We start from the raw sequence: 16,973 nt of genomic DNA, 5'->3' as shown, positions 1-16,973 counted from the left end.
AGGGGAGCTTGCGGGTGGTGGTGTTCCCATCTATCTGCTGCCTTGTTCTTCTAGATGGTATTGCTCGCAGGTTTGGAAGGTGCTGTTGAAGGAGGCTTGGTGAGTTGCTGCTGTGTATCTTGTAGATTGTTACCACTGTGTATCGATGGTGGAGAGAGTGAGTGTTAAATCGGTGAATGGGATACCATTCACACAGACTGCTATGTCCTGGATGGTGTTGAGCTTCTTGAGTGTTTTTGGAGCTGCACTCATCCAAGCAAGTTGAGAGTATTCCATCACACTCCTGACATGTGCCTTGTAGATGGTGGACAGGCTTTGAGGAGCCACAGAATTTCCAGCCTCTGACCCCTTATAGCCACAGTATTTATATGGTTAGTCCAATTCAGTTTCTGGTCAATGGTAAACCTCAGGATGTTGATAGTGCGGAATTCAGTGGTGGTAATGCCATTGAATGTCAAGGGGAGATGGTTGGATTCTCTCTTGTTAGAGATGTTCTTTGCCTGGCCCTGTATGAAAATAATTTTATTTCACATCATTTGAAATGATCACATGTTTTAGGATTTAGTTCAAAGGTTGTCTGAAGGACAGCAGAAGTAATGGATCAAGGAATTATGAGGATATCCATGTTATCCTAGCGTGTTATGAAATTTTTCTTGATTATCCTCAGGCATCAGGGAGTATTTACATTGGGTCTTTCCTTAGTAGCCCAGAATATGAAATAGGTTGTACTTAGTCTGTGGAAGGGTCAGGTATGATGAGTCAAAAAACCTGTCCTTGTTTATTGGCTTCATACATTCTTATATATTATCGGAAACAAAGCATTGGTGAATAGCCTTTCCATAAAGAGTTCTTTCATTGAGGTGTCTGCATCCCTGAAAAGGCTGCTTTTGAATTCACATACCAAAATTGCTAAATTATTCACAAGACATGTACAGATTGTTGGTCTTGTTATGAAACTTTATTTAAAATTGAGTGTGGATGAGAAATCAGGAAAAAGGCAGAGCATGTGCTTTAAAGTGATTTTAGTATCCTGTCCTGATTTGATAAATGCAGAACCTAGTATGATACATAATGTTCGATTTGGGGCTAGTACCATTCATGAGAATGTTGTAAGAATTCCTTATCATGCAAATTTAAGAGAATATGGAATTCTTTGCCAAAAGTCAATTGATGTTGAAGCATGTCAATCAAAACATTTTAATGGTTATTTGAAAGTACACACCTGGCTGGCCTCTCACCTGTAAGCTTGAGATCATGCAAACTCAGTTGCCCCTGTGCTCAATGAGTCACAATGGCTCCTGGTTAAGCAAAGTGTTTTTTTAACATTTCTCACCCTTGTGTTCAAATTCCTCCATGGCCTGCCTCTCCCTGTCTCTTTTAGCTTCATCCAGTCCTATGGTCTCTGAACTATTCCTGCTCTTGTCTCCTCTGTGTGTCTGATCGCTGCATTATTAGCGGTTTGGCCTTCAGCTACCAAGGCCCTCAGCTCTGGAATTCTCTCCCTAAACCTCTCTGCCTCTCTACCACTCTTTCTTACTTTAATGCACTCCTTTGAAACCTATTTCTTTGGCCAAGCTTTTGGCTGTCTGCCCTAATATCTCCTTATGTGGTTTGGTGTCAGATTTTGTTTTATAATTCTTCTGTGGTGTGCCTTGGTTTTGCTACAGTACAAATTGTTTTATTGGAAAACATTCGAGAAAAAAAATTAGAAAATACAATGGGAAAATGGGATTAGAGTAAGTAGTACCAAAGTAAAGCTAGCACATGCACAATGGGCTGAACATCCTCCTTTTGTGCTGAAGTTTCATTGATTTTGAGCAATATGGAACAAGCATTTGAGGTTCAAGCCCTAACCTCTGCAATGTTTATCTTAACTGGGCTGCCATTTAACCACAGTGTGTACATGGAATGAATTTTTTAGTGACGGGCTGGGGGACTAGTGGAAGTGTCACATCGCCTCCATTGGGGGCCCCCCCACAAGAATTAAGTGCCCATCAGGCACTTAACTGGCCGGAATCTGGCCTTCTCATGAATTAAGGACTTGAGGGCAGGTCAAGTTCCACCATCCACCCCCCTCACCCCCCCAGCCCCTGAGAGCTGCCATCCAATCAGAAGCCGGTAGTTCCCCATTGCCGTCACTGCCACTGTTGAAGCCGTGACAGCTGCTGGCAATGCACCCGCCAGAGGCCCAGGGTCAAAGAGTAAGGCTACAGGTGAGTGAGGGCAGAATGGGGGGGTCACAGGATTGGGGCTGTGGGAGATAGGTGGGAGGGGGTTTGAAGGCAAGGGGAGATTGGTAGCTTTCAGCAGGACCCCCTTTTCCAATGCTGGGTCCTTCGATCAGGCACTGAGTGGCTTTTGGATTTGCTTTTCGGGATCCCACGTGGCAACTTTCCTGCCCACTACTGGTTGAATACCCGGTAGTGCCTGGGCAGGAAGGCCGTCCATGAGCCTTCCCACCTCAGACTTAATCGGGCAGAGACGAGGCAAGAAGGTGGCAGGGTCCCCATCCTGCACCCTCCTGCCTGATTAAATGCCTCCTCCCATCTCCAAACTCTCCGACAGGATGGCATTAAATCCTGCCCTGCATTTTTTAAGTTAAGGGGAAAAAAAGTTAGGTTTCTTGCTCTGGCTGTCAGTCATCATCAGTTATCCAGTGACCATTACTGAAAAGTGCACATGCACAGACATTAGAGGGGAACAAAACCAAGCTTGGTTATGATGACTGCCTTTGTTGGATAGCTTGCCACCACCACCTGTCAATACTTTCATTTGAAAAAAGGTTACTTGGGAGAGCACCTGTGTAACTGCACCCCAGCATGAGTTAGTATTATCAGCAGAGAATGGGGAAGATGTTAGTTTATCAGATGCTTGTTTGGAAGATGCGTCAGTGTTAACTTTATGCTTTTCCTTGTCTAAAGAGGTGCTTTGCTTTTTATCTTCAGTTGTGATAATGTGTGCGAGTAGTCACGCCATACGGAAAATCATGCTTGCAGCACACCGACAGGGAATGACCAACGGAGACTATGTATTCTTCAACATCGAACTCTTCAACAGCAGCCTATATGGTAATTATATATTTATTTCCAAGAATTCCACTGTTTTATAGTGTTAATGATTTCCAGTAGTATTTCAACTCTGGTTATTCTTGTTATTGTGATATAATAGAGTTCACAAAGATAAGCAGCTCATGTTAAAATTTTTTTTACAGTGAACGTTTTATTTTATTCCGTCTAGTCTTCTTCTCTACACATCTGAAGACTATGGGCGGGATTTTCCGCACCCGCCCGCTGCTGGGATCCTCCGGTCCCGCCGCAAGTCAATGGACTTCAGGCTGGGGCACCGCCTTGCCCGCAGCAGGTCCTGCCCGTGATGGGGCCGGAAAATCCTGGCCATTGACTCGTACTTAGGTGTGAGAGCTGCTTTCGAGCACATCGACCAGTTGGCCTTTCTTTATGCATGGATCTGAATTTCATCTACATTTTCCCCTCAAACAATTACCCATTTTGTGGTGATAAATGGAGTAGAATGGGCTCTTTGAGGCCACTGTCTCAAACCCACTGCAATAAATCTGCACCTTTATTATACAAAAGAAAGTACTAGTGTCCTTTAGTGTCCACTGGAAGCCCAATCCATCTCATGTAAATGAGGTCAAGAGGATATGGCTAACCCCTCCAGTATATTTCCATTAATTTTAGACTCAGGCTGACCCAGCTAATTACTAACTCCTAAAAAATGTGGCAGAAGTTACAGCAAGCTGTGGCTGAGGCACTTAGCACATTGGGGAGCTTATTTTGTCTGATGCTGCTAATGGCTGGTGTTGCATTGGCTGTGTTTCAATTTATTTAGTAATTTGGAGTTTCAATGAGGAATTTTATTGCTATTTCTTTATATCTCTGCTCACAGTTCTGATCCAAATTGGGGAAGTGGATATTTGCTGATGACACCAAGATTTGTAGGAAACTGAGTTATCAAGAGGAGCTAAAGAGTCTACAAAGGGATATAGATAGGTTAAGTGAGTGGGCAAAAATTTGACAGGTGGAGTATAATGTGGGAAAATGTGAACTTGTCCACTTTGGTAGGAAGAATAGAAAAATAGAATACAATTTAAATGGAGAAAGATTGCAGAACTCGCTGGTACAGAAGGATCTGGGTGTCCTGGTACAATGAATCACAAAAAAGTCAGGATGCAGGTACAGCAAGTGATTAGGAAGGCAAATAGAATGTTGGTGTTTATTGCAAGGGAAATAGAGTATAAAGGTTGGGAAGTTCTACTGCAGCTGTACAGGGCCTTACTGAGACCAGGGGCTGGATTTTATCTGTCCCAGCTGGATGAGCTTTCACAGGGAGGGCATGTAGAATAGGGTGGGTGCCAACCACACCAGCTTCCTGCCCACCCCCAAGCTTGCCCCTATAATACGAGGGGTGGGCAGGTGCTGAAATCGGCAGCCCGCCAGCTATATGTAAATAAATAATCAAGGGTCAGGTGATGGTGTAGTGACATTGTCATTGGACAGATAATCCAGAGATCCAGGGTAATGCACAGCAGAAGGTAGAATTTGAATTCAATACAAATCTGGAATTAAAAGTCTAATGATGACCATAAAACCATTGTCAATTGTCGTAAAAACCCATCCGGCTCACTAATGCCCTTTAGGGAAGGACATCAACTATCCTTACCTGGTCTGGCCTACATGTGACTCCAGACCCACATCAATGTTGTTGACTCTTAAATGCCCTCTGAACAGTTAGGGATGGGCAATAAATGCTGGCCTAGTCAGCAACGCCTACATCCCATGGACAAATAAAAAAAAAATATGCTGCCCATGACAAAATATTGTTGGAGTGGACAGGCTGGGTGGGAACGAAAGGGGGTATTGTCTTCTGGGGGTGCCCTTTGCGCTTCAAGGGGCAACCCCCCTAAGATGGCACCCTTTCTTGCTTCCTACCAACCTGTTCTACAAAACACACCACCCTGCCTCCGCCTAAGACCGCAGACTTACTTAGCTCCAGGATCCATGGGCCGCCTTGGGCCTGCTTGCAGTCCCAGCGGTGCCAAGAGTGCATTAGTGGGCACTGCCAGGACTGCTGGATTTGCCGGACAATCCGATTTCCTCGCAGCTCTTGAGGGTGGGATTTCCTCCCCAGTGAGAGGTGGAAGTCCCATTGGCAGCCCATTTAGCCTGGCTGCAGTGCGGCTGGTGTCCCGCGAATTGGCTCCATGCCAAGTTTGCTTCCAGTTGGCGGGGGGGGAGTGGGAAGATGTCCACCCCCTGCTCTAATATGCTGCCGCAGAGCTGGAGTACTGTGTACAGTTTTGGTCTCCTTATTTGAAAGAGCAATTGCATTGGAGGCAATTCAGAGATGGTTCACTCAACTCATTCCTGAGGTGAAAGGCTTATTTTATGAAGAAAGCTTAATCAGGTTGGACCTTTACCCATTGGAGTTTAGAAGAATGAAAGGTGATCTGAATGAAACATACAGGGTCCTGAGGGGACTTGTTAGGGTGGATGCCAGGAATATATTTCCTCTTGTGGGGGAGACCAGAACTAGGGGACACAATTCAAAACTAAGAGGTCTCCCTTTTAAGACAGAAAAGCGTTTTTTTTTCTGTTGAATTCTCTTCTCCACAAAGTATTGGAGACTGGGTCACTGAATTTATTTAAGGCTGAGTTAGATGTTTGATAGACAAAGGGAATCGAGAGTTATTGAGGGCAGATGGGAAAGTAGAGTTGAGACCACAACTAGATCAGCCATGATCTTATTGAATGGTGGAGCAGACTTGAAGGGCCTAATAGCCTACTCCTGCTCCTAAGTCTTATATTTCTATTAATGGGAATAGTCATATTGGTATGTTATGAAGATGAGAATGAAAATATGGAAGAGGCTAGATTTGAGGCTTTGAATCAGCATTCATTGAAAGTATTTCTTCCCTATGTGCTCATGCCCACTCTCTTGGTTTACAGACCAGGAAGGTTTTAATGAGACCTTTCTGCCTGATGGTGCCTGGAGATTATTGGGGAATGTGCCAAGAGCTGGCTGAATAAGTTCCACTCGGAGAAATAGCATGGTTAAGGCACACTGCCTTGAATTTCTATGTAACTCTTTCGAGTTATCAACAGATCGCATGTAACTCTTTCGAGTACATTCACAGTTCTTGGTTTCCGGGAGTGGGACATGAACCCACAACCTTCTGATTCAAAGACGAGGGTGCTATGAACTGAGCCATAGCTGACACCTCTGAATTTCTATGTACCAGCACCTATTAGCCAGGAACATGTGACCTTTGTCACATTAGTGAGGATCTCCCGCTGCTGCCCCACCCAGCAGCTTCTCCTGAAGATGCTGACTCATGCTGGAGTATGTTTCCACAGATTCTCCCCAGTGTAGCAAGTAGATCACCAATGCACTGTTCTGAAAGACTGTGCATTTGCTATTCTTCCCAATCAGAAGAGTGAGAGTCATCCAGTTCCACAGGCTGGCAGGATTCCTATTGGTCCAAGAAGCAATTGATGAAATTCAGGAGACACTCAAAGCTCAATATAACTTCCCCTTCAAAAAGGCTTTCATTTCTGAAACTTCAGCTAGTGTGTGATATTGATCATATCATCCTTCAATGGAATTGTCAGATACCCAAGAAACTGACGTGATGTTTTCATCAGAGTAGATATTGGTATGCATTCCTCCCATATCTTGGGCATAAGTTTAGCAATGGGACAGTCTATGCCCAATCTGCACAGGCATTGGTCACACTGCTAAATTCATTCGGCCCTTATTATAGATATCCCAGGTAGACAACTAAAACAGTCGTTAGGTCTCGTAAACATGATAATAAGGCACCTAACTCTTATTGTAGGAAGCCTTTGAGAAATTCATAAATGATTTGGGGATGTTGGGCAGTTGTCGAGGCCTGTCTTGTTCAGGATTAACAGCTCCTGTGGCTGCCAACTCCAAGTAGCTAGTATTTTGCAAAAGAAAAATGATCCTGTGGAGCCAGGAGGAGTAGGACTCCTCTAAAAACAGGCCCATGACATGCTCATTGGCATTTTTACAGACCCTTTGCCCAACTTCTTAGAAGCAGTTACAACATTCCCTTATGAGGACCTTTCGAAGCAGTTGTGTGTAAGTAAGAAAGAAAAACAGCTATTCAAATTTGAACTTGTTGAAACATGATTGCATTATTGTAATCTGTTAACCAACATAAAATCTTTTATAATATAAAAGCAAAATACTGCAAATGCTGCAAATCTGACACAAAAACAGAAAATGCTGGAAAAACTCAGCAGGTCTGGCAGCATCTGTGGAGAGAGAAACAGAGCTAACGTTTCGAGTCCGTATGACCCTTCTTCAAAATCTTTTCTTTTATTCTTAGGAAATGGCTCATGGAAGCAAGGAGATAAATTTGACCCTGAGGCCAAAGAAGCATACCAGTCACTTCAAACCGTGACTCTACTGAGGTCAGCAAAGCCAGAGTTTTACAAGTTTGCCGCTGACATGAGAAATAGATCGCGTCATCATTATGATTTGACCTCTGAAGATGATAATGTACGTAAGTCTGCTATAGAATTTAAAAAGAACCACTTAACATTTGTAAATTCAGATCAGGCACACTTCAATCTGGGAGGTGGAGATGAAGGAAAGGATTGGCTGAAGGTTGGCTTACATAATTCCCAATGAAAGAGTACGACAACAAATTAGAAAAATGATCAGCTTTCTACATTAAACAACTTTTGTTAGCAAGTTACTTTGTCACTCCAGCCTTGACAATTTAGGACAATTTACTTAGCTCACAAATGGCCCACTCAGTAAAATTAAATGTGACATAGAGTGTGCGGTAGCTGAGGAAACAACATTGATTGATATCGATTGATTAATTATTGTTGAAAAAGGAGACAAGCTGTCGAAGCATTTCGTCTTGCACTCATCAGGACAGACGCAAGAATACTAAGGCTGGGATTTTCCGGCCTTGTCGTGGGCGGGACCTGCTGCGGGTGGGGCAGTGCCCCAGCCAGAAGTCCATTAACTTATGGTGGGACCGGAAGATCCTGGCAGTGGGTGGTTGCGGAAAATTCTGCCCTAAATCTCAAAGGAAAGAGCAATTTATACAGCTTGAGAAGAAAATGCTGTTTGGTTGACAAGTGGATTCTGATTGGTACAGGCGTTGCCATGGAGAATGTACCAGGGAACAGTTAACTGCCAAATATTTTTTTAAATTCAAATCAGGCAAGTCGACTCTGGTCAAGGCATTGCCCTGGGGAATGAAGCAGGGAATGGCTGTACCTCAAGCTTTCGTTTAATTGAAAAAGGTGTAATATATGGACATTTTTGTTTGCAAAGGACAGGGCCCTGTGAGTGAAAAAGTGTAGCTTCTAGCATGCGTAAGTGAGCCACACTGCAAGCCAAACTGATAATCATGAATTGATTGTTGGTGTATCTCTTATCACAGTCTGGATTATTTAGTTTGTTTAATCATAGAATCATACCTAATGTTGGACATTATTTTCTGAGTTTTTCAAGCATGGGCTGGTTGAGTATGGTCAGTACTTTGCCTATTGCGAACAGCCGAAGGGATGTGCTGTTTGATACGATCCACCAGTCTTTGGGACATATGGCCTCACATCTAACATCACACCAGCCTATGTAATGCAACGTGACCTTGTTATAGCCAAAGCCCAGCATAAAATAGCGATAGATATTGTTGAGAAAATAAGGTTGAAAGTGTAAGACAAAGTGTTTTGGTCCAATTACATCTACAGTAGAGTTTAAGAGATGAGATCCAACTGAAATAAATGCCTGGCACATAATCTTTCTTGTTGCATTAGTGATACCACTGCTAGTTCTTTTTGGAGTGAAGTTATGGAGAATGCAGCAGATGAAAATTCTGGAAACCCAGCTGGTGGGGTGCGGGGGAGTGGAAGGGCAGGGGAGGCAAGACTTCAACACTGTTCTCAATCAGTCTGAACATTTGAAGTACTGCTCTGAACTGCTTCTAATGCAGTTATATCCTTTTTTAAATAACGAGACTAAAACTGTACACAGTACTCCAGATACGGTCTAACTAATGGCCTGGACAGCTGCAGCAATATTTCCCTACTTTTATGCTCGATTCCCCTTGCAATAAATGCAACATCCCATTTGTCTTCCTAATCACTTGCTGCACTTGCATACAAACTTTTTGAGATTCATGTACCAGGACACCCAGACCCCTCTGTACCTCAGAGTTCTGCAATCTCTCTCCATTTAAATAATATGCTGCTTTTCTATCCTTCTTGCCAAAGCGGACAAGTATACATTTTCCCACATTGTACTCCACCTGCCAAATTTTTACCCACTCACTTAACCTACCTAAATCTCTCAGTAGACTCATTTCCTCTGGACAATTTACATTACTACCTATCTTTGTGTCATCAGCAAATTTAGCAACCAGCCATTCAGTCCCTTAATCCAAGTCATTGATATAGATTATAAATAGTTAAAGCTCCCACAATGTCATCTGTGGCATTCCACTAGTAACAGCTTGCCAGCCTGAAAATGACTCATTTATCCCTACTCTCTGCTTTCCGTTAGCTAAACAATCCTCTGTCCATGCCAATATGTTACAAACCACACCATGAGCTTTTATTTGGTATAGTAACCTCTGGTGTGGCACCTTATCAAATGCCTTTTGGAAATCCAAGTACACCACATCTACAGGTTCCCTTTTACGGACCTTGCTTCTTGGTTCCTCGAAGAACTCCAATAAATTAGTAAAAATGATTTCCCTTTCACAAAACCATGTTGACTCTGCCTGATTGTGTTATGATTTCCTAAATATCCCACTATTACCTGCTTAATAATGGATTTTATCATTTTCCCAATGACAGACATTAGGTTAACTGACTGCTTTCTCTCCCTCCTTTCTTGAATAAAGATTAGCGATATATTAACGATTTTCCAATTCGCTGGGACCTTCCCAGAATCCATGGAATTTTGGAAGAATACAACTGATGTATCTACTATCTCTGCAGCCACTTCTTTTAAGATCCTAGGATGGAGAGCATCAGGTCTAGGGGAACTTGTCAGCCTTTAGTTCTGATAGTTTTCCCAGTACCTTTTCCCCAGTGATTGTGATTGTTTTAAGTTCCTCCCTCCTTTTTATGTCTTGATTTTCAAGTACTCTGCATGTTTTTGTGTCTTCTACAATTAAGACAGACACAAAATACCTGTTGAATGCTTCCACCGTTTCCTTGTTTCCCATTATTAATTCCCCATTCCCACCATCTAAGGGACCAACGTTCACTTTATTTACTCTTTTCCTTTTTTAAATACTTGTAGAAACCCTTACCATCAGTTTTTACGTTTCTAGCTAGCTCTCATACTTTAATTCATCCCTCATTTTTTTTAGTCATTGTTTGCTGATTTCTAAAATCTGCCCAATCTTCTGACCCACCACTAATCTTTACAGTATTGTATACTTTGTTTTTGAATTTGATACTTTCCTTAACTTACTTGGTCAACCACAGATGATCCTCCTTGTGTAGTCTTTCTTTCTCAATGGGATATATCTTTGCTGAGAGTTTTAGAATGTCTCTTTAAATGTCTGCCACTCCTCATCTACTGTCCTACTTTTTTTAACCTACTTTTCTAGTTCACTTTAACCACCTCTGCTCTCATACCTTTGGAATTGCCTTTATTGAAGTTAAAGAAATTAGTCGTAGACCCACACTTCTCACCCTAAATCTGAATCTGAAATGCTTTCATGTTCTAACCACTGTCTACAAGCTCTTTTACTATATGATCATTAATTAATCCTGCCTCGTTGCACATTGCCAGGTCTAAAATAACCTGTTCCCTGGTTGGCATTAGAACACACTGCTCTAAGAAATTGTCCTGAATGCACTCTATGAATTCATCTTCCAGCTATCTGTGCCAATCTGATTTGTCTGATCTATATGAAGGTTAAAAATACCCATGATTATTGCAGTACTCTTCTTACAAGTCCCCATTATTCCTTTCAGAATACCCTGTCCTACAGTGCATACTATTAAGGGGCTTTTAAACTACTCCCACAAGAGAATTCTTACCTTTGTTATTTCTTATCTCTATCCAAACTCATACTGCATATTGACTTTTAGAAATAAGGTCATCTTTCACTATTGTATTAATGCTATCCTTACTTAACAGAGATACCCCACCACCTTTTTCTAGCTACTTGTCCTTTCAAAATGTCAACCAGCCCTGAATATTTAGGTCCCAGCCTTGGTCACTTAAGTAGTGCAATTTTTCATGGTTTTACTGGTTTATGACATATTTGGCATACAAGTTAATTTTGACAAAAATAATTATCGAACAATCCAGAGGGTAAATGGAGATCTTTACTCTCTCAGCGATTTGTTCCATGATCTGAAAACCACTGCTTGATGAGGTAGCGGAAACAGATTCAATAGTAAATTTCAAAAGGGAGTTGAAACAGACATTTGAAGGACCGGGAGTGGGACTAATCTTTCAAAGAGCCAACAAACTGGGCCGAATAGTGTTTGTCTTAGTGTTTGTCCAGCTTGGATCTCCTATCTTTTTGGTATTAACTCATAAGGTAATCTGAGACTCAGTTGGAAGAATGTCAGCTCCCAATCACTGGTCTATCCCTTCAAGGCCCATTAAAGAGTTAGCCTGCTTGGTTAATAATCTCCTTCTTCCACTGTCTTGGAGTACTGCACACCTGCTTAGATTAGATATCAGATTACCCAGTCTGCCACAAAACATTACCAGAATTGTATTACATATAATTACACAGAATACACAGCACTGAAACAGACCATTTGGCCCCGCTGGCCTACAATGGTGTTCATGCTCCACACAAACTTCCTCCCATCCTTCTTCGTGTAACCCTGTCACTATAGCCTTCTATTTAATTTTTCCTCATATACTTATCTGATTTCCACTTAAATGGAGTTCAATTGCTTATGAACTTCTGTCACCATGAGTGCCATGTTAGAGAAATCACAAGCCCAAACACAGTTTAAAAAACCATAATGCTCGTCTCCTGCAATGTGTTTTTTTTATATTTGTTCATGGCATGGGTGTCACAGGCAAGACCAACATTTATTGCCCATCCTTAGTGCCCTTGAGAAGGTGGTGGTGGGCTGTCTCCCTAATTGCTGCAGTCCATGTGGTGTAGGTTCACCAACAGTGTTGTTAGGGAGGGAATTCCAGGGGTTTGACTCAGTGACAGTCAAGGAAAGGTGATATAGGCTGGGATTTTCTATGCCAGCTGGCATTGGGTGTGTTTGGTAGCATGAGTGGACAATATAGCACGACCAGTTTTACAACAGCGTGAAACCAGTTTGCGATCGCTGATGGCGGGCAGCGTTCCCCGTCATCAGACATCGGGAAACTCATTGTAATACATCAGCATATCATTATAAGGCCAGCCCACTGGAATCGTTTCCCCCTGGATTGTCCGCCCACGTCGGCGGGAAAGCACAGCGACATGTTTCACAAAAGCATATATGAGGCGTGCAATTGGCGGGCTGCACTTCGCTTGGGACTTCAAGGATTCTTTGCCTACCTTGTTTCGGTCAGCACTCACAGCCATCAACGCCAGGCTTCACAGACCACGCCACTTTTAGGGGGACTCACAGGCAGGTCTCTGCCTACCAGATCAGCCATATGTGGGTGGCTTTGCAATGTTGCAGGGAAGGGGGAGAAGTGGCCTCAGATAAGGTAAGAGGCTGCAGGGTGAGAACTGTACTGCGGAAGGAGTGTATCCCAGGGTGTGTGTGTGGGCAAATGTTGATCTGTGTGAGTGGCCTCAAGATGGTGAGGGCTGAGGAGGCAGTCTCCAGAGGAGATGAGGCCAAATGGAGATGTGAGGGTGTGTGTGAGCGAGTGAGAGGTGATATCCCTTGAGCTGGCAGTGAGTGAGATGCCAATGAATGTGTAATGGGCTTGAGAGTATGAGCTTAGAGTGATTAAATGGTTGTCAAACCCTGGTGGCACAGATGAGATCATTCATCCTCTATCTGCATTGGATGGCCAACCTCTTCTGTGCAATATTAGCACTGATCACCACTACCATCGCCTACCAAGCCGGAGTGGTGATATTGCAGCCCCTCCTGCGGCCGGAGCTGGGGTAGAGGACATCACAGCGGGCCTCCACAGCTTCCAAAAGGCTCTCAAGGGCTCTCAAGCGCTGAAGTCTTCTTGCCTGGGTAACCCCCAGGATGTTGATGGTGGGGGTTTCAGTGGTGATACTGCCATTGAATGCCAAGGGGTGATGATTAGATTCTCTTTTATTGGAGATGATCATTGCCTGGCACTTGTGTGGCATGAATGTTACTTGCCATTTATCAGCCCAAACCTGAATGTTGTCCAGGTCTTGCTGCATGTGGCCACAAACAACTTCAGTACCTGAGGAGTCATAAATGGTGCTGAACATTGTGCAATCATCAGTGAACACCCCACTTCTGACCTTATGATGGAAGGAAGGTCATTGACGGAGCAGCTGAAGATGATCGGGCCTAAGGCGCTACCCTGAGGAACTCCTGCAGTGATGCCCTGAGGCAAAGCTGATTGTCCTCCTGCATACAAAACCATCTTCCTTTGTGTTAGGTATGACTCCAACCAGCGGAGAGCTTTCCGCCTGATTCCCATTGATCTCAGTTTTGCCAGGGCTCCTTGAGGCCACACTCGGTCCAATGCTACCTCAGCAATTACTCTTGAGTTCAGCTCTTTTGCCTATGTTTGAACCAGGTATGTAATGAGGAACCAAATGATCCTGGCAGAACTGAAACTAAGCGTCAATGAGTAAGTTATTGCTGAGCAAGTGCTGTTTGGTAGCATTGTCGACGACACTTTCTATCGCTTTGCTGATGATAGAGCGTAGATTGTTGGGATGGTAGTTGGTCTGATTGCATTTGTTCTGCTTTAACTGGGCATTTTTCCATATTGTTGGGTAGATACTAGTGTTGTAGCTACACTGGAACAGCTTGGCTAAGGGTGCAGCTAATTCGGGAGCACAAGTCTTCAGTGCTATTGCCAGAATTTTGTCAGGGCCCATAACTTTTGTGTAACTAGTACATTCAGCCATTTCTTGATATCACGTGGAATGTATAGAATGGCCTGAAGACTGGCATCTGTGATACTGGGTACCTCAGGAGAAAGCCGAGATAGATCATCCACTTGGCACTTCTAGCTGAAGATGACTTTAGTGCTTCAGCCTTGTCTTTGGCTCTGACGTGCTGAGCTCTGTCATCATTGCGGATTGGGATGTTTGTGGAGCTTCCTCCTCCAATTAGTTTTGAATTGTTCACCACAATTCTTGACTGGATGTTGCAGGACTGTAGAGCTGCAATTTGATTGGTTTGTTGCAGGATCACTTAGCTCTGTCTATAACTTGCTGCTTTTATTTTTTAGTATGCATATAGCTCTGTAGCCCTCTCTTGACAACATGCACAGCTTGACGGCACCACTTCTGACAGCTTCAGGTTGAAGAATGGAATGAAACAGGACTGTGTCCTAGCCCCCAATTTGTTTGATATTTTCTTCTTCGTGATCCTGACCTTTGCCTTCCGTGCAAATATAGAAGGAGTTTATTTGCAAACTAAGTCAGACAGCAAGCCCTACAATCTGTCCAGACTGAAAGTGAGAACAAAAATATAGCACACCTTGGTCGGAGAACTCCCCTAATGATGAGGCTGTGCTAGTTGCTCACATGGAAATTCAGCCACAAAGATTCATGGACTGCCCAATCCCTATAATTTGTTCACCTTTACTATAAGCGTCAAGAAAAACATGGTTATGAGACAGGGTGTCACATTTCCATTCTTGATCAGTCTAAATATCACCCTGCTGAAAGTGGTTGGCAGATTTGGTTACCTTGGATCCACGGTGACAGACAATCTGTTTCATGATGCCGAAGTCGAGAGACGCATAGGGAAAGCAGCTCCCACTTTTGGCTGACTCATGAAACATGTATGGAAAAACATCAAGCTGCCTCTTAGGGCCAAGGTGATGGCTTTCGAGGCCTGTGTTCTTGGCACCTTGTTGTATGGCTGTGACACATGGATGACTTTCAGATATCAAGAAAGGAAACTCAACAACTTTCACCTATGCTGTTTGTGGTGCATTCTGGATGTCTCATGGAAGGGGAAAATCCAGAATGCAGCTGTCCTCTCGAAGGCAAACCTCCCAAGTATGTTGGCACCCATCAAGCAGAGGGGACTTCACTGGCTCAGCCCCATTTGCAGAATGGGAGGCAGATGTGTACCCAAGGATTTTCTGTAGGACAAGGTAGCCAGAGCCAGATGACCAGTGGGACACTCAAAACTCCACTTTAAGGACACGTGCAAGTGTGACATGATGGCCGTAAGCATCAATTTTCCTACCTGGGAGACACTAGCCAATGACAGAGGAAAATGGTGACATCTTCTGTGGCTGGTGTGCACCACCATGACGATCAGTGCAGCAGGCACCAATGCTGAATACAACCCACAACCACACCTGAGCACCAGTTCATATGCAGCACCTGTGGCACGGACTCTGTCACAGATTGGTCATTTCAGCCAGCAGCAAAAGTGCTCGATATGAGGCTACCCCATCCCCCTAATGGATTTGATTTGCCAACACAGATACAACAGATCGAAAGGCCTTCTTCTGTGCTGTAACACTTCTGTGATATGTCCATCATCCTGTGTGGATAGAAGAATGTTAACAACATAGAGTCCTGTGCTGTAGCTTCACCCAATTGGAATCTCATTTTTAGGTATCCATGTTGCTACTCCTGATGTATTCTCCTACACTCGTTGAATCAAGGTTGTTTCCCCTGATTGATGATAATGGTAGAGTAGGGCATATGCTGGACCATGAGGTTACAGATTGTAGTTGAATACTGATGGGAGGCAGATGTGTACCCAAGGATTTTCTGTAGGGCAAGCTGATGGCCCACAGTGCCTCGTGGATGCCCAGCTTTGAGCAGTTAAATCAGTTCTGCATCTACCACATCTGGCATAGTGGTACTACACAACACAATGGGCGGTATCCTCAGTGGGCTGGCTGGTGCTGGGATCACTGGGGGAGACCTCCTTTTGGAGTCTCCTGTGCCCATTGGAGGCACCTCCCACTTCCCCTCAGGTCATACCCTCCCTCACTGCCTCTGAAGTCCAGCCCCAACACCCTCACCCCACTTACTGGGGCCTGCCAACCAGACCCTGCCAATATCCCCGACTTACCTTCAGTGCAGCCTCCATGAGCTTCTCTTCATCGGAGACAGGTTGTAGTGTCAGCGGTGGCCATTGCTCGCACCTGGCACCACAGATTGGCCAGCAGCTTTATAAGGCCTCCCCAGATTGGGGGCAGAAGTATCACCCTTAATCAGTTAACCCCCACTGAGCATAAAATGGCTGTGCGGCAGCTGGAAGCTGGGTAGCTTCCTGATCGATCTTTTAGTTGGGGGTAGGGAACATAGCGCTCCGTAAAATCCAGCCTATGATCTTACGATCTTATGATCTCCAATTAAAGAAAGGCTCCAAAACAAATTCATTTTATGATGCTACCTCATAAGTACAGTGGTGGATTAAGGTAACGTAACAGTAAAGTTAACACTGTGAAATACAAATAGGCCAGAATCTTCTGTCCGGTGAGTGGGGCAGGTCCTTCTTGCCGATGCGTAAAATGATGCATGGTGATGTTGGGCATCCATCCCAACGTCACTGCGCGTCATTCAAATCCTCAGTTCGGCGGACGCGTAGCAGAGTCGACTGTGTACCCGCTGAACTGTCAAAGGCCTATTAAGGACACTGTCACATTAGGGGACATCTTAAATTTTTTTTTTCTTCATTAAAATTTTTTAAAAATCAAACTAATCTCCCTGAGGCAGCTCTGTGCCTCAGAGAGATTTCTGCGCTCTTTTGCGTGCATGTGCAAAAGAGCACAGGCCCTGACTCAGCCTCTCCTTGCCCGCACAGTGAGTGCTCAGCGCTTCCGGGTGCGCGTCA

The 16,973-nt window shown here is 44.0% G+C and overlaps 1 protein-coding gene across 5 annotated transcripts in view; it reads left to right on the top strand.

The window, feature by feature from the left end:
• The window catches only part of npr3 (natriuretic peptide receptor 3), a 123,766-nt gene that overhangs the window by 37,941 nt on the left and 68,852 nt on the right, over positions 1-16,973 (top strand). For all 5 annotated transcript variants that reach the window (XM_078550751.1, XM_078550742.1, XM_078550778.1 and 2 more), the window contains exons 2-3: positions 2,946-3,068; positions 7,373-7,545. In XM_078550751.1, the coding sequence (XP_078406877.1) occupies positions 2,946-3,068; positions 7,373-7,545 (296 nt within the window). The remainder of the gene's footprint in view (positions 1-2,945; positions 3,069-7,372; positions 7,546-16,973) is intronic.

Source organism: Cetorhinus maximus, chromosome 1 (genome assembly GCF_964194155.1).
Source record: "Cetorhinus maximus chromosome 1, sCetMax3.hap1.1, whole genome shotgun sequence".
NCBI classification, from domain to species: Eukaryota; Metazoa; Chordata; class Chondrichthyes; order Lamniformes; family Cetorhinidae; genus Cetorhinus; species Cetorhinus maximus.
Note: the sequence above shows the minus strand (reverse complement) of the source record. Positions and strands in the feature narration are given on the sequence as shown.